General features: G+C 44.3%; 1 protein-coding gene across 2 annotated transcripts in view; it reads left to right on the top strand.

Annotated features, from left to right (window-relative positions):
• RFTN1 (raftlin, lipid raft linker 1) overlaps positions 1–26,475 on the top strand; it is a 456,281-nt gene that overhangs the window by 67,982 nt on the left and 361,824 nt on the right. Inside the window, exon 1 of one of the 2 annotated variants that reach the window (XM_068236096.1) lies at positions 19,075–19,131. The exons of the other annotated variant lie outside the window; for it this stretch is intronic. Within the exon in view, the coding sequence (XP_068092197.1) occupies positions 19,119–19,131 (13 nt within the window). The 5' untranslated portion in view covers positions 19,075–19,118. Of the gene's footprint in view, positions 1–19,074; positions 19,132–26,475 lie in introns of those variants that run through there. 2 annotated transcript variants of the gene reach the window in all.

Here is a 26,475-nt window from a genome sequence, read left to right as displayed (position 1 = left end):
AATTGTATTGTTTTGTTCCTCATTTTGAACAATTTTAATATTTGCCTTTTCTTTTTTGTCCTCTGCTTTCAATCCTTGGTGGAGATTTACATTTTTTACCTCTACATGCAGGACATTAGTTCATTTAAGTCTCGTCAGGGATTGACATTTTAAAGCCTTGATAAAGGTGTGATGGATAAGGATTTACTCTGTATTTATTGTATCAGTCACAGAAATCAAAGTTTAGAAAGAAAGCATTGCGTTATCAGCTCTTCCGCACATTGCGTTCTTTATGTGTAAGTAGCTTGTGAAATGTCATGCACATCAAGGAACAGAACTGATACTTTCTGCAGCTGATCCATAGATGCGCCCAGCCGCTCCGTCCGGATTAACCTTATGGAAAATGCAGCATCATTTTATCATTTAATTAAAAATCCATTGAATTGATTAGGGTCATATTTTTCAATGTTGGGAGGAACTCTCAATGTACTTTTAAAAATTGCCCCCCCCCCCCCCCCCCAAAAAAAAAAACCCCAAGAAAACCAACCACACATACAAATTTCTTATCAACGGTGAGAACAGCTTGCTTGGCTCTCTACGGATGGTCATAGTGTTTTGCCAACCCCCAATGCCCATGTGCACTGTTTTAAAGTCTCATTTGTCTGCATGCACAAGTCCTGGCTTCCTCCTTTCTCCGGTGTCAGCATGAGTGCTGGTACCACGTGGCTCGGCACATGTAAAGTCACACATGCGTCAGTTTTACGTGGTACATGTACTTGCGGTGACCGGAAGAAGCCAGGAATCACGACGGCAGAGAGGTGAGATTTCACAACACACTCTTTACACTTGGAGGGACACCAGCTGGGGGTCCTCGATCGGTGAGATGTTAAACGCCGTTACCATCAATCAAGCCTTTGCAAACAAGATTTTCCAGCATGGCCGATCAATCCTTAAAGAGACTCTGTAACAAAAAAAAACATCCCCTGGGGGGTACTCACCTAGGGAGGGGGAAGCCTCAGGGTCCCAATGAGGCTTCTCCCATCCCTGTAGCTGCAGGCAGTCCAGCGCTGGCTCCACCGAAGCGTCCGGCAATCCTCCCCTGACAAGCCCGACAAGCGCTGATTTATTTACCTTGCCGAGATCCAGCGCAGGTGCAGTTGCGGCTTTTCCTTCGGGTAAGGCGGAAATAGCCGAACTCGATCATATCCGCTCTACTGCGCAGGCATGATTCCCCTTGAGCGGATCGATCGGGTTCGGCTATTCTCGCCTTAACCGAAGGGTGATCCGCTAGTACGCCTGCGCTGGATCCTGGGAGGTAAATATTTACATCGCCGACACTTCGTGGGGCTGCAGCTGGACAACGGAGGGACAGAGAAGAACGGGGGGAAGCCTCGTTAGGATCCAGAGGCTTCCCCCTTACGAGGTAAGTTACCCCCCAGAGGACTTTTTGTCCATTACAGGTTTTCTTTATAGTGTACCAGAGACAAAATAAGTTCAAAGTTTTATAAATACCTGGGGTTTCCTCCAGCCTCATCCGCACAGATCACTCCCACGCCACCATCCTTAGTCTTCTCCATCTTCTGTAACGGGTCCCGTAAGTTCGGCCAGCCGCGTTACTATTCTCCACCAGATATATTGCACTGTGCATGCTGAGACTGGCCGCGGCTTGGCGAACTTACGAAACTCGATACAGAAGATGGAGAAGACTGAGGATGGTGGCATGGGAGCGATCGGTGCGGATGGGGCTGGAGGAAGCCCCAGGTATGTATAAAACTTAGGGATGCCTATCTAATTGCTTCATTATCGCAAGGAAGAAATGATACTAAAAATGCTCTTCCTTTCATTGCTTGTTGTTATTGCTAATTATGTCATTTTGAACCTCTGATTGGGAACTTACTGTAGCACTATTTTCGAATGTCGCTTTTTTGTGCTTATTGGTACAATAAAATACTTTGATACTAAAGCCTTGTACACACACTTGAGTAAAGTCGTCTGAGACAGCCAATGATGACCTCCTCAGCTGATAATCAGGTTGTTTACAGAAGCGTCCGCTCCTGAACCCCCAAACCGCAAGCGATCTGCCTGGTGCATCAACTCACCCCCAGCGACGACCGACCCTTTGTGCACACTGCTGTCCACCCGCCGTGTGACCTCACGCACCCGCAGCACTGACGTCTCTCTGACCCCGCATAGCAACAGAGCGCATCCTCCGCTACACAGCTGACTCGTGTCTGTGCAGCTCGGCCCAGTGATGTCGCTCAAGGGGATTGTGTCCCAATACCCAATGGGTGTCATCCATCAAAGATGTGTACGCACCTTAAAGTGAACCCGAGGTGAGAGGGATATGGAGGCTATCTTATTTATTTCTTTTTAAGCTATAACCGTTGCCTGGCAGTCCTGCTGCTCTATTTGGCTGCAGTAATGTCTGAATTACACCAGAAAAAGCATGCAGCTAATCTTGTCAGATCTAACAATAATGTCAGAAACAGCTGATCTGCTGCATGCTTGTTCAGGGTCTATGGGTGAAAATATTATAGGTAGAGGATCAACAGGACTACCAGGTAACTGGTATTGCTTATAAAGAAATAAATATGGCAGCCTCCATATTACTATCACCTCGGGTTTACTTTAAGATAGATCCCATACAATGATCAAATCTAGTATGGAAAAATAACTACTGAGTGGGGTACCTTTAAGTTTTTAAATTGTAAATAAAGCTATAGTAGCAAATAAATATGGATTTTGGAACCACAGTGCAGATAATCTCTCTGTGAAAACGCTACAAGGTTCCAATCCAAGCTAATTATGTCTTTAGTATGGTTACTCCTAGTCATCACTGGGCAGACTTAGGCCCAGTGCACACCAAAACTGCTAGCAGAGCCATAAAGCGCTAGCGGTTTTGGGAGCGGATTTCAGAGCGATTCTAGGTATATTTAGAGAGGTTTTCTAAACATGCCTAGCGTTTTTGGGAGCGTTTTTCTGTAGCAGATTACCAATAATGTTACAGTAAAAGCTGTTACTGAACAGCTTCTGTAACAAAAACGCCTGGCAAACCGCTCTGATGTAGCGTTTTTCAGAGCGGTTTATGTTTTTCCTATACTTTACATTGAGGCAGAAACGCTTCTGCAAACCGCAAACGTGCAGCAGGAGGCACGTTTGCGGTTTGCTACAAACCTCAAACCGCCTGTGTGCACCATCCCATTGATATACATTAGCCAAGCGGATTCACAATTGGATGCGGCCGGCGGATCGCATCCAAAACCGCTCGGTGTGCACTGGGCCTTAATGCTGATTGATGATCAATCTTTTGAAGCAAATATCTTCCCATAAAAGACTTCCTTGTCTGTCCACAAAGAAAATCACATGTTCACAAAATACACATCCAATGCTGTATGATATCAAAGCACTGTTTCCAGGCACAGGAAAAGAACAATGTGTTGGGAACAGAATCTGACATTTTTTCTTTCTTTCCTCTCAGTACAGCGGCCAGGGCATGGCTTGCTACTCTTAGAACAGAGATGGTAATGAAGTCTGTTTCTGCCAACCAACATCCAGATTGTACCCATTAACTATGACTGATTTCTATATCCATCTAACATGCAATGTTTTTTTGTATAAAACTTTGCTTACCACTGTCCTTTACTGTTGTCGTATTATTATTCAATGATTGCTTGTTGATTGATTGATTATTTCAAATAATGCTATTAGCTGGATGCAGGGTGACCAGTACAATATCAGACATCAGTGCCCAATACTGTGTCACTGGAGATTAAGCGACCACTGCTGTGTTACAGGAGGCTAATTTACTACTGCGGTGTTAAGGCGCGTACACACGCTTGATTCCTGCAAACGACGGGTCTTCAGATCCGCCCGCGGGGCGGCCGTTCTGCCGGCAGTTTGCCAGTGTGTACAGTCTGTCGGCAGGCTGATAGGGCTGGTTTTGACCGATCCGCCGAGCGTGCTCTGAGTCTCTCAGACGGATGTGGCACCTGTGCAGCTGCGAAATCGAGTCTTACTTTGAGTGAGGGGAAGGGTATCAAAACTTAGTTTGATTGGACACTTAAAAAGAGGACTCATTTTGTGGTTCTTATCTGCTTCTTCCGGTCAAGGTTACAGTGTCATTGCAAAGCACACCGGGGACTTGGAGCGCCTTTTAGTAGGTGAAAAACTACTGTACAAATTATTTTCTTGCTGGCTGGTGGTTTAAAAGACATTTTATTGATAAAGTGTGAAAATCTTACCCAAGAGAAAACTTTGAAGAAAAAGAGAATTGAAGGACCCTGGTGTGCTGACACATCTGGCGTACAAAAGTACATGTGGTCACGAAGAGTCAGTCGACTATACGAACGAGTAGGAGGAGGTGCACTGACCCTAACTACAGTTACTACTGTGCTTTTTAATTGTGTATTTTTATTGAGTAAGCCAACTGCTGTAATTGTGTGTTTCATCGAAATAATTTACAAAGTTAATTATATTTAGATGTAATCACCTTTAAAACAAGTGTGCAATAAGGCGATTATTAGAAGAGGTGAGAACGTGAAGCGATGATGTGTGGGAAACGTGAACAGATAGATTGGTACGGATTGCAGACACGGAATAGTTTCTCACTTTCATAATTTTTTTTTCTGTGTCTTTGATGCTCAACTGTTCATTTTATTGCAACGTGCCTGAGAATTCATGTCTGAAAGTGGGTTAAAGATCCTAATTAGAAGAAGATGAATGTTATACAGTATATTTAAATGAGGAATGTCTGCTGCTCTACTTTTCTTGATGATCCCATTAAAGGTTTAAAGGTGATGCAGGAAAACCCTCGCACTCATTAGTATTTTCCATGCTGCTTTAATTTCCATTTCATTTTAGCGAATTTATCAAAACGCTTCTCATCTCTGTGGCTTTATCATATTTTAGGGTGCGGGAAAATGTCACAAAATGTAAAAATGTATTGACAGAGAAATTGGTTTCATCAAAATGTCTAATACCGGTACTTGTCCTGTCTTCTTTTATTCCAGTAGAGCTGGATTCCAGACAGATAAATGTGTAGCTGATAAGTTGAGCTTCCTGTCCAGATAGCGTAGCCAGGCTGTGACCTCATTTTCCTCCATTGTAATTAAGCAATGCAGCTTGGTCACAAGAAGACCCATGTGGACATTATTCTGTTAGTAATGCATTATGCATTAACAATTATTTCTGCTGATGCTCTGCTTGCACACCGGGATGGTTCATGGACACTTACCTGGCCGAGTTGCATGTACTATTCTATGCAGAGGAATAGCGGAAGGCTTCCCTTTGTGTTTAAGGATTAAAGAGGAACTTTAGGATTGAACTTCACTCCAATCAGTAGCAGCTACCCCTTCCCCACAAAAAATCTTAACATTTTCTCAAATAGATCATCAAGGGGGTCTGTATGGCTCATATTGTGGTGAAAACCCTCCAACAGTGTGACGTCATGACCATGGTCCTGACAGTTTGCTGTCTGTGAACCTCATTGTATTATGGGAAATGAAGGCTTTTCCAACTGCCAAGCAAGCACTATCTCCCTCTGTGCATACAACTCTCAGTAATGAACATGAAAGCAGCGTTCCGCGCTTCCTCCTTCTGGCTTGAAAGAGGAAGTGCGGTAGGGAGTCTTGGAACGCAGCTTTCATTATGCCTATGACAGGTAATGAAACACAGACGGGACCGAAGACTTCTGGGTAAGTTGCTTGTAGTCACAGGTGAAGTCATTAGACTTCATTTGAACACCGAATTGGAGTCCTTCTGGACTTGTGAGCCCATGCCTGGTTGCCACCAGTGATACATTCCAGAATGTGAATCAGAGAGAGCAAAGATTTTACAATGGGCAAACACTGACTAAATAATCTATAAATTAATATTGTAAAAAATATGCAATTTTATTAATTATACTATTTTCACTACAGTTCCTCTTTAAAGAGAAAATGGTTCAGAAACATAAACTTACCTATGGATTTCCCATTCTGTCCTCTGGTCTTCCGCTGCTGCTGGGACCCTGCTTCTGAACAGAGCCACACTCCTCTTCTGGTATGATCATGGCCATACTTTTGTAGTAGTGCACAAGCAGCTCCGGCTTATTGTGCCAGCGCAATGGTACTCGCACACTCATGCTTCAATAGGAGCACAGCTCCGATCAGATTACCAACAAGCACTTGTCGATAGCCTTTGGAGGGTCTGCACTTGGCCACGGGGGCCCTGAGTACACGTGAGAAGACTCTATAGGATCTGGAGCATACATGTCAAACTCCGGCCCACGGGCCAAATCTGGCCCTCAGAGCCATTAAATTTGGCCCTCAAGTGGTTTCCCCACTTTGCATTATGTTTGGCCCACTCTAGACCACCAGGGATGCTAAATTGGAGGTCAAGCCCTAGAACACCAGGGAAGCAATATTGGGGAGGTAGGGGGAAAACACTAAACACTAGGGAACTGTATAGGGGTGGGTGGGGACCTCTAGACATCAGGGAACTGTATAGGGGTTGGAGGAGGGCCAATAGAAACCAGCGAACTTTATAAGGGAGGAAGGTGGCCAGTAGACATTGAGTTTGGCCCACAACTAGGTCCTAGTGTACAATTTCAGCCCACTTTGCATTTGAGTTTGACACCCCTGATCTAGATTCTTCCATCTTCTTGGGTAAGTATGTGATTATGTCTCTGAGCTACTGCTCACATACACTTTAAAGTGTACCCTGGGGGCTTCCTCCAGCCCCCACCAGCCAGATTGCTTCCATGCCTGCAGCCTCCGCAACTGGCCCTGGTAAGTCATCCAGTCAGGGCCAGTTGGTGCAGTTGGGCTGTGCGCGCTCCCCCATCTCGCTTCCGTGGCTTGGAGCGTTCTGTGCCTGCGCACTACTACTGTGCAGACGCAGAACGCTCCCAGGTACGGGAGCGCAATGGGGGAGAGTGCACAGCCAGCCTGCACAGTATGCCCTGGACCGGAGGACTTTCCTGGGCAGAGGCGGCAGGCAACAGAGGACGGCAGCATGGGAGCAATCTGGCCAGGGTGGCTGGAGGGAGCCCCAGGTATGTATACATTTTTTACATACCCCCCTTCCCCCCGTCTCATGTGTCCTTTAAATAATTGCCCAAAAAATAGTGCTGGGGCTGACTGTCTGTTGCTCATTCTTCGATGGTATAAAAACAAATAAAAGATGCCCATACAGACATCAGACTGAAGTCAGAAATGATCAAGAAAGATCATATTAGCTGCCAGTTGAAGGTTCTCACCTCAAGCTATTCCCATCATTTTTGATTAGGCAATAATACAATAACAGCATATTTATCACTTTGCTTATTCTGCTCTCTGCCAGTAAACTGAGCACTAGCTGACAGCACTGTGCATTGCTGCACAGGACAAAAATCCTGCTCAGAACGGTGCGCTGAAGTAGTATAAACAGTCTTTAGTTTTTTGCACAGCTGCTCCTCCACCCCCGTGCAAGTTAAATGGTGCATATCTGCCAACTTCTAATAATTGCAGTGCCCTTTTTATCTACAAATACTAATTATGAGATCTGTGACCATTTTTCAATAGTAGAAAAATTCTGTAGCTGTGTCTGACAGACTGCAGGATTTGCTCTCCTCCTCTTTAGAGAGATCCAACTGTAGCTTGTCTGGCTTTGAATATGGATTGAGGTTCCAATTGTATTGGGATATTTAGTACAACCAGTCTTTTGGATCCATAATACTCACATAGCTCTATGGATTGAACAGGCAGTTTTTAGTTTATTAGAATTGATCTTGCTGACACCACTGTTGGATGAACTCATATCAGTAACTGCAGTACATACAGTATTTCGTGTAACGTAAAGCTGTTGCCTAGCATTCCAGGACTGGAGGATGTGTCCTGTTCTCTGAGTTGAGAGAGACTACCTTGACTTTTAGAGGTTTATTATTATTATTATTATTTTGTCTTAAAAGAAACCTAAAGTAAAAAAAAAATGCCCATTAAGGGCCGGTTCACACTTGCGGTTCTCTGCCAAACGGACCGGATGACCTGACCGGATCCGGACCGGATCCGGATCGGAACCGTATGGTTCTGATCCGATCCGGATCCGGTCAGGTTGCATCAGGTGTTCATCAGGATGCGATCCGGATCCGTTTGGCAAAAGATAGTAGAAATAGAATAAAAATGTTGGGGTCTGGGAGGTCAGCAGAAGGTGGACCTGTGGAATCAGGCCCTCCGCTGTTTAGCACTCACCTCCACCTCCAACATACTGCCAACATCTCCAGCACGTTTAAAGTCACTGCTGCTCCACTCCAAAATGCTTGCCCATGTGTCCCCATCCAAAATCGCCGCTACAATACGCATAGGAAGTGGGGTAGAACATCCGGATTTTTAGCCAGTGTGTTGTGCGCTCTCCGGTTCTCATTGGTTTGTATTGGCCGGATGGTGCAGTCCGGCTCCGCTCCGGATACGGCTGCCGGAGGAGCCGGACCAAAAAATAGCGCATGTTGGGTCTGATGCCGGAGTCCGGATCCGGTCCGGACGAAACAGACGCATGTGAACGGACGCATAGGCTTTCATTGCTATGCCGTGCGTCCGTTCCGTCCGTTCTGCATGCGGTCCGGCTCCGGCACGGCGATTCCGGACGGCGACCGCTAATGTGAACCGGGCCTAACTTATCTAGGGCTTCTTGCAGCGTCCTGAAGTCTTCCAGGACCCTGGGCTGTTTCCAAATGCCAAACAATCAGTATCTGGCTCTGTACATATGTCGCTTTGTTAGTAGGTGTGGTTATAGATAATGGCAGTCGGTGCTGTCTAGGTTTTTTCTTGTCTGCCAGTAGTAAAGATAATTACTTGCAGGCTGATTGTAGATCTAACAACATGAACAAATTACATGGGGATTATCAATCATTTCTTGATCTCTCTTCTATTAACTTCTCACTTTGCAATGTACTGATTTATTTTTTGCCCCAACTACTATCTTCTAGTAAAGTTCCTCTTTAACCTCCTTAGCAATAATCACGAGTCCAGCTCTGGGTGGAAAAAACATCCCAGGAGCCGTAACCCCGAGCTGAACCCATGATAGCCGCTGGAGGTCTATGCAAAGCAATGCACGCAGCTGGCGTTTATCACTCACCTCCCGGGGGATCCCGACATCGGCTGCCATTCTTTTTCCTCTCCACCAAGGCTCTGCTTCCCCCTGGTGAGAACTCGGTCTGTCGTCATGACGACAGGTGGACAGAGGGAAAACTGCATCGCTGTAACCCAGGGAGGTGAGTTAGTGCTGGGCTGCTGCAGATCTCCCTAGCAGCACAATTTTTATCTCCAGTCTTAGGGTCTAAAAACATGCAAAATTATTGTACCGCTTTTAGACCCTCAAATCCAGAAAGAATCATACCGCCAAGGGGTTTAATATAGAGTTGAGGGTATGTATATAGAGTGGGGTTTAGTACTGTATTAGCTAGGTCTATTTTTATAATTGAGTGTTTAGCAACCAGAAAACATACTTATCCGACATCAGCCAATCCCGTCCATACCTTATAACCGAGACTCTTCTGTATTTCTATGTTGTAGAACATGAAAATGTGTGGAAAAGTGTTGAAATGCATGAAAATCCCCATTAAAATATGCAATTTTAGCAGTTTGAAATGTGAACAGGTCCCTAGAAAAATTTGATTAGACAAGATGGTTGTACCTTATCTAACTACAGGAAAAGGAATGAGGCAGCCAGGGATGTAAGCAGCTCTTCTGAAATATACAGTAATAAGGTCATACGTTTCACCCTGAACTCTTTACATTTTTAGTTGATCCTGAAAAAATGTGTTTACATTAGATGTGAACTCCCGACATGAGATCTGGGTGTTCCCAATAAATACTAGGACGTACTATAACAAATGATGGGATCATACCACTCGGGAAGGGTGTAAAGCAAAACACAAGTATCCTGGGAATCTGATGGAAATGCCAGTGCTGAGCATCGGACTTCCAGTGTGACGAGCAGCTCTGAGCTTCAGCCGTATTATCAGGTCATTGTCTGAAAAGATTTTTATTAATGCAGCAGAGACTGCCATACTATCCCAGGGAAAAAAACACAAACATGCGCACACATACACACGCACACATATATTAACTACTTGTTATACCGTACTTGCATAACAGATGTATTGTACTGTCCACGTTTTCATTTCAGTGAATGTTATATAGTAAATATGTTCCTGGCATTTTCCATCTTAAGTCCCTGTGACTGAAGCCAATACTGATGTCATTTCCTCCCTTACTTCTTTTTCTCATAGAAACTGCACTGTCATTTGTAGTTTGCTTTGTAAACACGTGAGCACAGCATAGATCATATTTTAGCAACACACTGAACTGGTGATTAGAGATGGCTCGAACCGTTCGCCGGGCGAATCTCTCTGGGCCCTGTACTACTTCCGGGTCGCTATGACCCGGAGTAGTACGCCTGCGCTGGCCCGGCGGTGCGTGTCCTATATTGCGCTCCTGTTGCTGGGCACTCTCTGCGCATGAGTGTGACGTCACTCATGACGTCACACACATGCTCAGAAAGTGCCCGGCAACAGGAGCGCGATCTAGGACGTGCACTGCCGGGCCAGCGCAGGCGTACTACTCCGGGTCATAGCGACCCAGAAGTAGTACAGGGCCCAGAGATTCTGAGATGTTCGCCGGCGAACGGTTCGGGAACCGTTCGCAACATCTCTAAATAGAGCCAGGCTGACTGAGATAAGATTTATTACAATTTATTACAGCAGAAACATTTCTGAATATATTGGAATGCTTAGTAAGGTTGCAGGCTGCATATTAAAAATAGAAGTGGGTAAATGGAATTTGAGCATGTGGCTGACAATCCCCCCCCCCCTTAAAGCAAACCTGAGGTGAGAGGGTCAGGTTGCAGGCTGCAGAATAAACACAGAGCATAAATGGTAAATGGAATTTGATTTTGTGGCTGACAATCCCTCTTTAGACCTGGAAACCTTTAGGCTGCTTTCACAGTGGGACGTTACAGGCGCACGTTAAAGTAGCCTGTAACGCAGCCCACCGCACAGTAATGAAAAATCAATGGGCTGTTCACAGTGCCCAAGTTGCGTTACAGTGTACAGCATGCTGTGCGTTATATGTGGTTTTAGCCGCGTTAGACTGTTTGCACATGCTCAGTAATGTGTATTGTGAGTAGCCATATGGCTAATTAATATTCACTGCACTGTGCGGACGTCACTGTCGGGACCACGTGATGCGGAGTGTTCCGATCACGTGGTCTCCAGTCTTTTGCCGCATGTGCCGTTTTCGTCTGATAGTATGCATCAAAAAGTACGCATCACGGACGCATCAAGAGACGCATAACGCGACTCTATATAACGTCCAACTTCAAAGCATGTGTTGCGCTAGGGGCACGTTATGCGACCTTAATGTTGCATCTAACGCAACATCTTAGTGGGAATGAGCCCTAAGAGTGGTTTTTTAAGCGTTTAGGAAACGCTTTAAATCGCTAGTGATTTCCCTAAACGCTCTGCCAATGTAAATAAATGTAACAAATTCCACAGTAGCGATTGCGATGAGCAAAATTGCGTTCGCAGGACATGCAGTATTTTGGGAGCATTTGCGCTTCAATATAAAGTATATGAACGCTGCCAAATTGCCCATGAATTGCTACACATAGCAATGTGTGTGTGATTTAAAATTGCTGCAAACTGTAAAAAATAACAATAATAATAATAATAATTTGAAACAGCCAATCAGAATTAAAATTGCTAATCGCAAATTACTATCACAATCGCTGGCAAAAAGCTTACACTTTTTAAAATCGCTCCAAAATCGCCAAAAAATGCTCTTGAAATCGCTTACAAAACGCTAATTAAAAATGCTAGCGATTTGTAGTGGGTTCCAGGCTTTAAAGAATAAATACTGAAGCACCCAAGCCAATATTCACCTCCAATCCAGCAAGTGAACCAATCAGCTGATTTTCAGAGAATTGGGATGGTCCCACTTGAGCTGAGAACAGACATTTTTTTTGTCCGTTCTCCGCTTATTGCAAAACTGATATTGAACTGCTCCTATTTTGTACCGTTTCCCCAAAAATAAGCCCTCCCCTGAAAATAAGCCCTAGCGGCAGTTACCATACAGAGGAGGAAGAGGTCAGCAAGCAGCACAGGGCAAGGTTATCGGCTGTGTGCAGGGATGACAGGGCAGGTTCTTGATCAGTAGCATACCTTCGGATCCAGCTGAGGATGAAGAGGCACAGTGGGGGAGGCAGGAGGACACAATACAGGAACAGCACAGTAATATGACATCTCCTGAAAATAAGCCCTATCACATATTTTGGAGCAAACATTAATATAAGACATTGGGCCTGATTCACAAAGCGGTGATAACTCAGTTATCACGCCTAAAAGACTTTAGGCATGATAACCTTTGCACCACACTGGTGAAAAGCCAGTTTAGGCGTGATAAGTTTAGGTGTGATAAGTTTAGGTGTGATAAGTTTAGGCATGCTAAGTTTAGATAAGTGTAGATAGCGTGCAAAGTCCCGCACGCAAAGCAGCGCCATTAATCTCTATGCGAAGTGCACCAGACTTTGCTAGCGCAAAACTTTTGATCAGCTGTGCACTGCGGTGCTAACGCAGTTGGTGCTTAAACTTATCATGCCTAAACTTATCACACCTAAACTTATCATGCCTAAACTTATCACACCTAAACTTATCACACCTAAACTTATCATGCCTAAACTGAGTTTAGGCGTGATAAAGGGCTTTTCACCAGAGTGCTAACTGTTAGCACCGCTTTGTGAATCAGGCCCATTGTCTTATTTTTGGGGAAATGCAGTATATAGGAGATGCTCACAAATTTTTTAGTCTACAACAGATCCATTGGATAAGCTACGGTAAGTGGGCTGCACTCCTGAGCAGACCATGAAAATCTTGGGCAGGTGGTAATATATCCATATAGGCTGTTGTGGTAATGCATCCACCCCAGGCTCCAGCCAGATCACAGCAAACCATCGAAGTGGACACTAAACTGTCCACTCCCACTGGCCGCAAGTGGTCTGATTAGGGCCCTTTCACACTAGAGGGCTTTTTCGGCGTTTTAACGCCACAGCCAAAGTGGGCGTTTTCCAAGGTAAAATGAAAGTCCATAGACTTTCATTTTACCTTTCACATCTAACGCCGCGTTTAGGAGCGTTGCGTTTCAACGCTCCCAGGCGCTTTTTCTGGGCCTACCGCGGCGTTTCTTATTACAATTGATAGTCATGTATTGGCGTTAAAACGCCTTGAAAACGCTTTCAAAACGCCTGCAGCCAAAACGCAGCATTTTAGCCTTTTACCGCTGCCTGTAGTGTGAAAGAGCCCTTTTACAGATGAGAACCGAGTCTGGTTTTTTTGGAGTTAATTCTTAACAGTAGAATCTTATCCCCCTCATGTTTATAGTAGAGGGGCCTCATTTCTGTCTGTTTTATCTATTTAATGTAAATACAGGAATATGCTATAAATCCTAATCAGACAATCACTTTTTTTTTTTTTTTTTTACAATGCCTTGACTAATCTTTATCTGGGCTTCTGTATTTATGAAATCATTTTTTTTTTTCTGGAGCAAGGTTTATGTTGAGGCTAATTCAAAGGTAATGACAGGTAATTCCCTAGATATCAGCCAACAGTTTACACAGCAAGCATAGATCTGACAAGCTTACACTTTTGAGGTAATCCGGGTAGAGTAGCGTGCAGATAGCGAGCAGGCTAGGTGATGGTTCTGTGCAGATGAGGAAACACTCACAGCTAGATCATGTGACTAAATTTACAAAAGGGAGTTGTTGTTTTTTGGTACATCTGCATCAGCTATGAAAATGGTGTGAGGAGTCCCATATTTATAGGAAGTGCATTAAAAATAATATCACCCAGTGGTGAAATTTGGTTAGGGAGGTATTATGTAGTTTCACTTCCCCACACAACTAAAGCAAAATGACAGATTTCTAATCTGAATAGCAATAGAGCACACAGATGACACCTGCACTGTCTGTGTAATTTGCATGTCCAGTTTCATATTATTTGTGTCACATTGCTGCAGATGGTTGGCTGATTTTTTTTTTTATAAAAAGATAACGTACTCTTATGCAATTGATAATGCTGGTTGCTTTAATATCGAATATTACAAATATTTAGCAGTATCCACCAGTTACATCTTAATTTATATTGCGTGTAAAAGAGTAGATGAACGTTTTTGTTTTGGGGTTTTTTGTTCCTTTTTTTTGGGTCACCGATGTCGTTATGGAAATCATTTTCAGCTGGGTGGAAAAGCTGTTTTCAGAGTAATTTCTGCTTGTTCAAGAAAATAGAGAGTGCGTGTGAAGGAGCATGCAGAGCCCGCTCCAGCAGTGATTATTTTAACAGTTCCACTGATTTTCAGCTACGGCAAATTACAATGTTCCCGACTGAAATGATTCTCCCTCCCTCCTTCCTGCTCTCCTCTGCTGCTTATTCCTGCTGTATCTGATGAGTCCTCAGTCTGTGTGACACGAGCAAACAGCCAGGGCCATCTCCACTGGCAAAGCTTCACACAGACCCGAGAGGCCAGCCATTGTGCGCATAGACGCTGGGCCACAATCACCAAGCCAAAGGGTTGCCAGACAAATGCTTCTGTCAGGCAGGAGGAAACTGTACCTTGCCTAGCCAACAATGCAGCTGTAATGACTAGAGGTGGTCAGCGTGAAGCTAATTGTTGGAGCTCAGTGTTCAACACACGCAGATAGGTACCCAGTATAACAAGTTAGAACTCTTTACTGAAGAAAAAGATGCAGACCTAAATCATACACAACCATCAGGAAGTGCAGCTTACTTAGAACAGAGAGAATACAGAGTGAATACAGGAAATGACAATCCCATAAAGATTACACACAGTGACATCTTGTGGTTGTTTTACTATATTTCAGTTTAAGGTAAGAATCCTGTTGAGGCTTCCAACATTAATAACTCCGGTTTGCATGCAGATTTATTGAAAATTGTATGCAGCTTGAATTGGGCCAATCAGAATCGACAAGAAGTGCATGTGATTAGCCCAAGCTGTATATAATTGGCATTAAAAGTGCATGCAAGAATTATTTGCATCTCCTTGACCATCTTTGGTAATAAGAAGGGATGGTCAATGAGATGCTAATCATTTTGAGTTGATGCAGGGTTATGCAAATGTATGCAGCTTGAAAATGGACCAATCAAATTCAAGGGCCTGCTCTAAAAGCCAACTCTGGACATGCTGTTTTATGTTTCTGTAAAGTGGAAAGAAGTAAGAACTTCCTGATTAATGTACAGATTGTCACCTTCTTACAAACGACTCGCGTTACAATGTTTCCGAGTTACAAAGTTGTCTTCATAAAAAAAAAAATATATATAAAATAATGTTTTCTGTTACTTATTTTTGTTGTTAAATGTCGCAGTATTGTTTAAACTGTTATAAGTAGTTTAAAACACTCTACAAGCACATGAAAGAGAACCCGAGGCGGGGTTCTTCCATCGCAATCCCCATACAGACCCCATGGGTCTGTCTACAGAGCCCAGCCTCTGGTGCTAGTTAGTTTCCTCCAAAGACCCCCCTGCACGCTGTCAGACCCCATAAAACACAGCCGCGTTGTCGACACGCAGCGTGTCGCAGCCGGCTGTGTTTATCTCACTCATGTCAGTCTCCGCTCTCCCCCGCATTCTGAATCGCTCCAGTCCCCGCCCACGTCCCTTCCCTCCCCGCTGATTGGAGGGAAGGGACGCGGGCGGGGACTGGAGCGATTCAGGAGGCGGGGGAGCAGCCGAGACTGACATTAGTGAAGTAAACACAGCCGCATAGCGCGGCTGTGTTTTATGGAGTCGGACACCGCGCGCAGGGGGGTCTTTGGAGGAAACTAACTAGCAACAGAGGCTGGGCTCTATAGACAGACCCAGCCTCTGTATGGGGATTGCGATGTAAGAACCCCGCCTCGGGTTCTCTTTAAAACAATCAAAACTACCAAAAAACATAGTTTATACTATGACCTCAATTCACTAAGGACAGCTCGGTAAAATGATTTAGGTTGGTAAAATACAGCACTTTTTTCACTCCCCCCCCTAAGAATTTAGTGAACAGACATGGTTCAATTCACTAAGCCCTGCTTGATAAGTTTCACCAGCTGTGAAGCAGGTCAGACAGGAAGCTGTAAATCTGTGTGCATGATTAAAGGTTTTTCTGTCCAGTGCATCACCGACATCCCTTTAGATGTGCTGCAGCCACCAGAGTAAGCTCTTCTGTATACCAGTATACAGATACTCACATCTAAAGGGATACAGAAAAGCCTTTTAAAATGTCTTCTTCTCGTTGTGCTCTGTTTTGAAGTCCCGCCCTCCAGAGTATCGGACCAAGTGGGGTGAAAAACAGGGCTGTGTGGCTCTCCCTATCGGCTGCCTAGCTTTCACTATTCTGCTACATCTGTCAATGTTATCAGCTGGTCAGTGCTGATTGTAAATACCAAAAACTTTTGGTTGATTTATTGAATGCTTTAATCTTTGTGAATTGCAATTTCTTGACATTTATTGAGGTATTTACCGCACAAGTTGGTAATTTACCTCACTAGTCAGTAATTTTACTTTTCATTTCAGTGCGGTAATAGGTTTAGTGAATTGACTAGGTAAAATCAGCTGTTTTCTGCATTACTGAATGTGGTAATGCATAGTGAATAGAGGCCTATATGTCCAAATCCAGAGTTTCTGAAAGTAAATCATTTATCCACGTTTTACTATGTATAACACAGGAATCTACTTACAAACAAATTCAAATAACAAACAACCACCCGGAACGTAAACTTTTTGTAAGTAGGAGACTTCCTTTATGTGTCCGCAACTGAGAGCAGTGCACCACTGACTGGAGGTAGATCAATCACTCCAACATAGACAGCAATGATCAAAAGTAGATGAAATAGAACATTTGCTGAATTTTATTACTGCATCTCACTAAGGTCTGGATTTACATCACAGGAGCCCATAGGCACAGATGTCCTGTGTTCTGCCATAGAATTCACCCTTCATAAATCTACAAACCCCTGCCAAACCACACCACAATAGGTAGCTACAGGGTCCCTTAACCTCCCTGGCGGTAAGCCCGTGCTGAGCACGGGCTATGCCGCGCAGGGGGATTTCTCCGGCCCTGCTGGGCCGATTTTGATAATTTTTTTTTTGCAGCACGCAGCCAGCACTTTGCTAGCTGCGTGTGCCCTCTGATCGCCGCCGCTCTGCACCGATTACGCGGCGCTCGCTGCGCCGCGAGGCCCCCCCCCAGACCCCGTGCGCTGCCTGGCCAATCAGTGCCAGGCAGCGCTGAGGGGTAGATCGGGTCTCACAATGACGTCGTGCCGCCCGTCGCCATGGCGGGATCTCCGATCGCCGGAGGCAATCGGAGGGGCTGGGGGGATGCCGCTGAGCAGCGGCTATCATGTAGCGAGACTTCGTCTCGCTACATGAAAAAATAAAAAAAATAAAAAAAAGACTTTGCTGCCCCCTGGCGGATTTTTTATAAACCGCCAGGAGGGTTAATACTGAGGGCACCTATTACTACCTAATGCTAAGTAGCTAGAGGTGCCCTGACAGAAGGGAGATCTTGTGGAATGCCTCGAGCGGGGTGAGTAACCTCTCATTGACACTCTGCTTAGGACTCTGCATAGGGAAGGAGGGAGGGAGGCGCTCAGGGAGGGGAGTGAGCCGGCTTTCCATCATCAGGTGCCTGTAGGCGCGTGCCTACAGTGCCTTATGGTAAATCCGGCACTGATCTTGCTGTATGCCTCTGGGACCACTAGGACTTACCTTTCAGCCATGGAGGTCCATGGAAGTCACAGGAACAGGAAGTGGGGTCCATTTCCTTAATAGGGACACAGTGCAGTAGCAACCTGATGGAGATTGTTATCCTTACCTCCTTCAAACCTAACCAAAGACATTAGTTAGTTAGTTATTTATTTATTGTATTTATAAAGCACCAACATATTACGCATATTACACAGCAGATGTGGTGTTCTGACTCCATTATGACCTAGTTGGCTGAATCCTTATTGCAAATGTATACAGAAGCTAAAAGCTCAGCATGACTGACAGCCAAGCAACTGACCTGTTTATAGAAATGGCCACCTCTGTATTGTTCTTATTGTAAATGACCTTTAAGAAAAGAAAGCCATCTGCATAAATCTGTACATTTTGACTACCAGCTGATGAGAAGCTGTCCGGTATGTTTGAATAATCCAGCTCACACTTGCTGATGCTTGCAGTGAATGTTCCGGTTCAGTAAACGTCACACTGACAATTAGTGATCATTAGCCATGGCTTAAATATAGAAATCTGTGCTAGTTCCCCATCCGTATGAGCAGGCGTTGTGTTACAGAAACAGTCAGTTCTGGTGTACATCTGTATGTCCCACAATGATGAGGTGTGCGTGTACTACAAAGCAGGACATCTTCTATTAGACAGAAATGTCTGTACTGCTTTATTTATTTTCACTGTTTTCAATGTTAAATCTATTTGGAAAAAAACCTCTTGTGTTGGTGATGAGAACAGCGGGTAGTGATTTTGCAATTTTGCTATTTAAAATGGTATTTGTTGTTTCTCTGTCATTTTACAGAGAGGGAGCCACCCCTACATTCCTTTCTTTACAGCAGAGTCGCTCCCCCTGCCATTATGTGATTGTGTCTCAGGAAATGCCATCTGGCCATACAGTCATCAGTGGTTCTGCTTTTATTGGATTGTTCTGAAATCTGCTGCTTCTCCTTAAACTGGTCAATAGGAGCAATTGATTCTGAGATGAAAATGCATCAGGACTGTGATTGGGAGTGGCTGAAAATCTCTGCCATATTGGTGATGAGTGTGTGGTGAAGCAGTGGAATTGTACTGTACTGACTCATACAAAAGCGTGCATAGCAGCTGTATTGACTGCCAGACTGAAGCTGCAAGGTAAAAAGGGTGCCGGATATAGCCGTTAGTAGAATATCATTAAAATTACTAATATTCTACTACTTAATTCCGATAGTAAAACATTGGTAATCTTTGCTGATATTTTACTATGAGCCATCTGGCTACCTATACTGGAGAGAAAGGGGGGAGGGGTCATCTGGCTACCTATACTGCACAGGAGGGAAGGGCAGAGGGGTCATCTCGCTACCTATACTGAAGGGGGCGGCTGGTGATAATGGCCTTGGGCGGTAAATAGTACAAATTTGACACTGTTTATATCACATCATTTAAGGACACCTTGGTTTTAAGGTAGCCAAATCTATGTGCCAAGGTGGATAGGGAGCAGAGGTGGATTAAGGTGAAATGGGGTCATAGGCATATAACCACTTAGGGCCCACATGAAGGCCACATGCTTTTGATAGACACATGCTTTTTTGTGGTAAGATTTGGTGGGGTCTAGCATCAGCTAGGCCCTTAGTCTTCCTCCAGGCCTAGGCAACTGCCTAAATTGCTTTGTGGACGAGCTCTGTTAGGAGGTGTGGTAGACCCTCGATTATTGTACTTTGGTCTGCACCCATAATATGGTTCTCCTCAAATTTCACAGTTGTTATTAAAAGTTCTTCCAAACTAGCTGCTATTGTCAGAAGTCTTTTCACTGTGGGGTGGCATTTAGACAACCAATTTCCCCTGATTACGGCTTGTAGTAAAACATGGCCATTTCCTGTTGCCATGGAGGGAAAGCACAGAGGCCCAGCAGTGAGCACATCAGACAATCTGCTGTTTGTGGTGATGAAAGAAAGCAATCAGATGCAGTACAACTCACCAAACTCAAGATAAAGATATAAATGTATTTGTAGTGTGTTTGTGTAGACAAGCAGGGGAGTGGACTTTGCAGGAAGAGAACATTTGATGAGCAGATCCAATAATTTCATAAACTATCATCTCTAAACTCAATTACTGTACACTGTCTGGAACAACTAACTGCTGCTACTTATTTCTGTCATCACAGGATGACCTTAGCAGGCACTTTGCAATCACCATCATTTACCATTTAAAAATAATAAAGCAGCCTGCTCACTTATATAATTTAGATAGCTTTTATAGTTTTCTTTGTCTAAATGTAGAGAGGTAGTATCTCAACTTGTTTTGAATAGCTACAGTTTCACTTTTTGGTTCCAAGCATGTATAGGCATAGCCCATGAATCCCTATCACATTTAATATGAAATTTAGCTGACCTCTTCCTGCCTACAGACTAAACCGTTGTACACATGCTAGCAGGTTTGTGGCTGAGGCGGATGGTCAGGGACAACTCTGAGAAGATCTAGCAAATGCCAGATCACTGTGGCTGAAGGCATTGTACTCCTCCTTACCCCACCTCCTGGAAGCCACTCCGTCATTCGCCGTCATCCCTCCTCCCCCCCTTCTGTAGTGTCACGAGGTCTGTACAGCACTCTACCCCAAGCTGTCAACCTCGCCGCTGCCGCCGCTTAATGGAACCTTTTCGTATTGTATATTTAATGCAGCCCTGCAAGTGATATTTAGCCTACGCTGATTTTCTTTGTGGAATCCCCACCACAAAAGGATTCTGGGAAACCAGGTATACTGTACTGTCCAGGACTAAAGGTGGCCACTAATGATACAATTTGCTGAGCGATCGTTTATGAACGATTCTTCGGGTGCATGATCGGAAATTATCATTTGGGACCTTTAATATACAAAAAACTCCTAACCTATCCAATGGACCAGAGCACTGTCTATCTAATATGGTGGAAGGTTTTGTGAGACTCCGGGAAGCCTTCGGAACTGATCTTAACCTGCCTGGCGTTCTATTAAGATCGCCAGGCTGGAGACCGGACGTTTTTTTTTTTAAATAAAAAAAAAACTATTGCATGCAGCCAACTGAAAGTTGGCTGCATGAAAGCCCACTAGAGGGCGCTCCTAATGCGTACTTCTGATCGCGATGAGCGACGAGCGGAGAGACGTCAGCTGACGTCAGCCGCCTCCGATCCAGCCCTTAGCGCTGGCCGGAACTATTTGGTCCGGCTGCGCTGGGCTCGGGCGGCTGGGGGGACCCTCTTTTGCCGCTGTGGCGGCGATCAGGTAGCACACGCGGCTGGCAAAAGTGCCTTTTTATTTGGTGAAAATCGGCCCAGCAGGGCCTGAGCGGCAGCCTCCGGCGGCTCTGGACGAGCTCAGCTCGTCCAGAACGCTAAGGAGGTTAAATAGGAAATAGCAGCACTGCAAAGCATTTCTATTTTATTTTTAACATTTCAGAACAGACCAGAAGGAAGGTCCTCAGATGGAAATGGACGCATTCGAATTTGCTTCAGAATACCTCACACTGCTTGCCAAAGCTGTAGGAGGCATTTTAGAGCATTTGAATTTCAATGTGAAATGCCTGGGTGTAAACAAGGCTGAAATGCCTGGCATTTTGTTATAGCACTAGTTCAAGCTTGCGTTTTTTAACAAATATGGTGTGTGTAAAATATATAATACTTTGCATGAACAAAGATTTGAGCATTGCGCATAAACCATTTTCAATTATTCTTTTTTTTTTTTTTTTAATTCCCTGGCTGTCTGAGTTTGCTGTGCTGACGTCCTGTGTGAATGTCAGAGCTGTGTCCACTGTCTGTGTGATTCACCCATTTGGCTGCTCAGTGGGAGGTTTTTATTTTTATTTTATTTTTTTTGCTGCAGGCAGAACAATTCAAAATCAAAAATCTCTTCAATGCAAACACAATCCTCAACAAGCTGGTGACTGGAGACAGCCAGTATAACAATATACAGTATAAAACTGCTTAAAAGGAAGGTACTGTAACTATAAGCTTACCTTCAATGATGACGTTCAAATTTTAGTTTTATTAATAAAGACAAAAACAATGCATTTTTGTGGCCTAAAGCCACTTCCTCAGGTGAATAAGCCTTGTCCAAATCTGTATCTAGCTCAAACTACCTTTTATACCTGTAAATGTGAATTTAGAAAATATTAGATACTTACCTTGGGAGAGGGAAACCTCTGGATCTTGGCTTCCACCATCTTCCCTCCTTCAGCCCAATCCATCTCTGGCACCCCAAACAAGCAGGCACAATAATATTTACAATTGCTGGCCTGCACAGGCGCACTAGCGGATTTCCACTCAGGCTCTGGCTGAAATAGCCGAGCTGATCAGGTCTGCTCTACTGCACGGGCAGCTTGCGCCTGCACAGTAGAGCCGACCCCATTCGGGCTCACTTTATCTAAAAGGAAAAAAATGCTTTTTTTTTGTACCTATCAACAAAACTGTCTAAACTTTGAACTTTTGCCATCATTGAAGGTAAGCTTATAGTTACCTTCGTTTTAAGCATTTTTTATTTTCTATACAACCAGCGACCAGCACAGTGGATTGACTCACTGGAGCGCTGACTGATAGCATTGTTTTCTGTTCTCGCCCTGTCCACCACGTGACAGAACTCGCACACTGTTCTTTTGGCCCCCATGCATAGCAAAAGAACGTGTCCCTAGCCTGCAGGCTAGCGACCCCTCTGTACAGCCTTAGCCCTGCAGTGTTGCCCGACAGGACCCAGTCCACATCCCTGCCAGGCGACATGCCTTGTGTACGAGGCTTAAGGCTTGTTTCACGAGGGCACCTGTCAAGTTTTCTCCTGGAACTGCCGGGCTCCTGCAAGCACTTGGCACGAGCAGTGTGGTGGTGTCATTCCTGTGTACAGCGGAGGGGCTGGCAGCTGCCCAGTGCCCACCAGGTGTCACATGAGGCGTTTTCCTGCTGCGTTGTAACTGCCCTGCGTGTCAACTGCTGACACATGGTTATAAAAACCACTGGTTTGTTCCATAAAATTGGAACTGGTTGATGAACATTGTAACTGCGCCGATTGTATATCTGTGTGTTAAGGTGCCCATACACTCGTCAGATTGGCAGCAGATAGATAAGAAATGCATCTGATGATCTATCTGATGCGTTTTTAGAACATTTTTACCAGGATAGAATTCCAATGGGATTTCAGTTTGAAATCTATTGAAATTCGATCTGATGGCATTTTTTTGCCATCAGATTTCCATTAAGGCCAATGCAAACTGATAAGCAATCTCATCAGATCGACCTAAATTTTCCACCCTGCAAGTTCGATGGAAATCCATCGAAATCGATCGAAATCGGCCGTCGATCGGTCGATTGGCCAACCGATTTGCAATCGATTGATCGATCGATCGGTCGGTCGGTCAGAAAATCGGCTGAGTGTATGGGCTGCTTAAGAGGCCATACCCTTCCCCATTCTGTCCAACACTGAACAGGAAAAGTTTTTTCTTTTTTAGATTTCCAACTCCCATAAGCCCATATATACAGGCAGAGAGAGATGAATTATGGTGCTGTGCGGGAACACTGCATGTAGGTGGAGAGGAAAATTGGAACACTCCAAACTTCTAGCATTGTAATTATTCACATGCAAATTCAGCGTTGTTTATAATTACTTGGTGTCATTTTTCTGTTGTGGTTCCCTTGATATCACTGCAATCAGTACAAACATACAGTTTATTCATCACTACTATTCTTGCGTGCTGTTTTATGAATTTTAAACATTTTTATTTAATTTTCATAACGCTTTAGTCACACTTCTAGCTCTGGGATCTTTTAGGTGTGGCTCAGTAGTAATGAAAAGTAAATTGATATTAGCTGCAGCTTTCTCTAAGTAAACAACAATGGATTTATTCTTCTTCCTCTTTCATTCTGGTAAAAGGAACCTGAGGGGTGAGACCTATGAAAGCTGCCATATTTATTTAGTTTTAAACAATAGAAGTTGCCAGGCAGTCCTGCTGATCTTTCTGGTCCGTAGGGTCTAAATCACACACCTGAAACAAGCATGCAGCTAATCTTGTCAGATTTGTCATAGACATCGGATCTGCATGCTTGTTCTGGGTCTATGGCTTGAAGCATTAGAGACAGATGATCAGAAGGACAGCCAAGCAATGTGCATTATTTAAAAGGAAATAAACATCTCAGCCTCCATATCCCTCTTAACTCAGGTTCCCTTTAAATAGTTATGACCTAAGGACGTGCCAACATGAAGGTTTCGGGCACGCCTTGGTGTCCTCTTGTTATGGCATATGCATCATCCTTGGCCAGTAGCGCATGATGCAAAAGATGCAGCTCTGAACAATGAATTAATAATACTAATGAGAAAATTGTGCATTTTTTGCAGTAAAAAAAAGTTGTAATTTTTGCAGCTTAACAAATGAAAACATCTACTGTATTATCCATACCATAATCCTTTGTCACTGTATGTATCGTGTAGTGTATGTATCGTAGTCTAGGGCCATTTAGGGGGAAGCCAAGAAACCTATGTGTATGTCTATGGGGTATGGGAGGAATTCAGAGTGCCCGGAGGAAACCCATGCAGACACGGCAAGAACATACAAACTCTGTGCAGAAAGTGCCCTAGCTAAGGTTTGAACCGGGACCCAGTGCTGCAAGTCGAGAGTGCTCAACCACTACGGAATTCATACTGTAGATCCACATCTTCTGCTCAGTAACCTACAGCTGCCTGCTCACTCCCAATCAATCCCAAAATACCAAAACACTCCTGCTTAAAGCTATATACTAAATACTGATTGACTGTTGTCTGAGAGTTGCCATCTTTTATGTAATGAAGCCTGCAGGATAGGAGTGGAGAGGTGGTACTTGGCTGTGGGTTTCTAATGCTGGGAATACACGGGTCGTTTCTGGCGCTCGATTCTGCGCCCGATCATTTTGCCACTCGATTCTCTTATCTTCCGCTCATTTTTCTTATCTTTTTTCAATTCACTTCAATGACAAATCGAGCGGCAAAACGAGCGAACGATGATCGGACATGTCGGAAATGATCTATTTAACCATCTAATCAGCTCAGAAACGACACGTGTATTCCCAGCATAAAGCCTGGTACACAAATCCAATTTTGATTGGTTGATTTTACCAGTATTGAGAGGGCTAACATACCTTGAATACTATGAATAGATAGTATAGGTAAACTCTCAAGCTATATGGAAGTAGTAAAATTGGCCAATCATTGGTCAATCAAAATTGAATGTGTGTACAAGGCTTAAAGGCTCATGCACACTTGAGATTATTGTTGGGTGGGAGGGATCCGAGCATGATTCATCAGGTGATATTTTGTGGCCAAGGCTTTACAGACACGTGGCTAGCCAAGGGTTCTGTCACTATGGAGGGTGCTAGACAGACAATGTGCAGTGCACGACATAGGTGGCGTAGCGCGTGAGATAACATTGCAGTCGGGCAGCGTTCATGTGAATGCTGGATTTACCGAGGCCGGATTTATACTTTTTCTCCCCCTGGGCCAACTTTCTTGCAGCTTCCCTTCCATCCTTTTCCTTATGTAACCCCCTCTTCCATGTCTAACACTCATGTACAGCAGCTTTCTTCAATCCCTCTTCCATGTCCTGCCACCCCTTGGCCAGCTGCTGCCCAAAGCCTGGGCCTTGGTGGCCTTTCCAGAAATCCGGCTCTGTTTTTTAAAATATATGATTATTTCAAAATTCTGTGCTAGTAAATGCGTGTATGAAAGCGTGCCAGCTCTTGGGCTTGTAGGACAATTGCACTACAGGTAGTCCGCGACTTATGAAGGCCCGACTTATGAACGACCCGCCGATACGAACAACATGGATTCTCTGTTTCCATGGGGACAAGTAAGAAAAAAAAAATCAAATAGTTTTTGAGAAAATCGATTTTAAAAAATTCAAAGAAAAATGGCTTTGAAACTTGTATAAGCAGGAACAGAGGCCAGAGGTGACACAGAGAGGGGGCACTGGAGGCACAGGGGAGCACAGAGGAGGTACAGGGGACAGAGATGGCACAGTGTTCCAACTTAAGAACAGATTCAGGTTAAAAACGAACCTACAGTCCCTATCTCGTTTGTTAACCGGGGACTACCTGTATTTCTTTCTTGAGGTGAAGTGCAGTTGCTTGGAGCCCTGTAAGATAGCTGGGAAATACAAAGCATGAATACATATTCCCTCAGGTCAACAAGGCCTATGTAATGCTCAATTACTGTTCCCTGAAGTGATTATTGGTGGTGATCGTTCCAGGTGACCTTATTTGGGAGTGATTCCTGTACAGGCTTCTTAGCTGCAAGGAAGCAGCATGTTCTTTTCTATGGAGAGGGGAGGGGGACAAAAAGTGGCAGACTGGTGAGAGGAGCAAAAAACAGCTGTCCTTCATGTCCTCTATTTAGTGATAAGGCCACGCTGTATGACTTAGGTAGTGTTGTCGCCCAGCTGTACAAGTGCTATATTTTCATCAAAGATGATCATAAACAATGATCTAGAGTCTAAAATCTATATGTAGCTAAAGCCTTGTGTGTACTCAGTTAATGGACCCCTGAACTGAGAGGGATAATGAGGTTGCCATATTTATATCCTTTTAAAAAATACCAGTTGCCTAGCAGTCCTGCTCTATGGCTGCAGTAGTATCTGGATCACACACCTGAAACAAGCATGCAGCTAATCCACACAGACTTCAGTCAGAAACATCTGATCTGATGCATGCTTGTTCAGAGTGTATGGCTAGAGTATTAGAGGCAGAGGATCAGAAGGGCTGCCAGG

Source organism: Hyperolius riggenbachi, chromosome 5 (genome assembly GCF_040937935.1).
Source record: "Hyperolius riggenbachi isolate aHypRig1 chromosome 5, aHypRig1.pri, whole genome shotgun sequence".
NCBI classification, from domain to species: domain Eukaryota; kingdom Metazoa; phylum Chordata; class Amphibia; order Anura; family Hyperoliidae; genus Hyperolius; species Hyperolius riggenbachi.
This window is presented reverse-complemented; position numbering and strand designations above follow the sequence as displayed.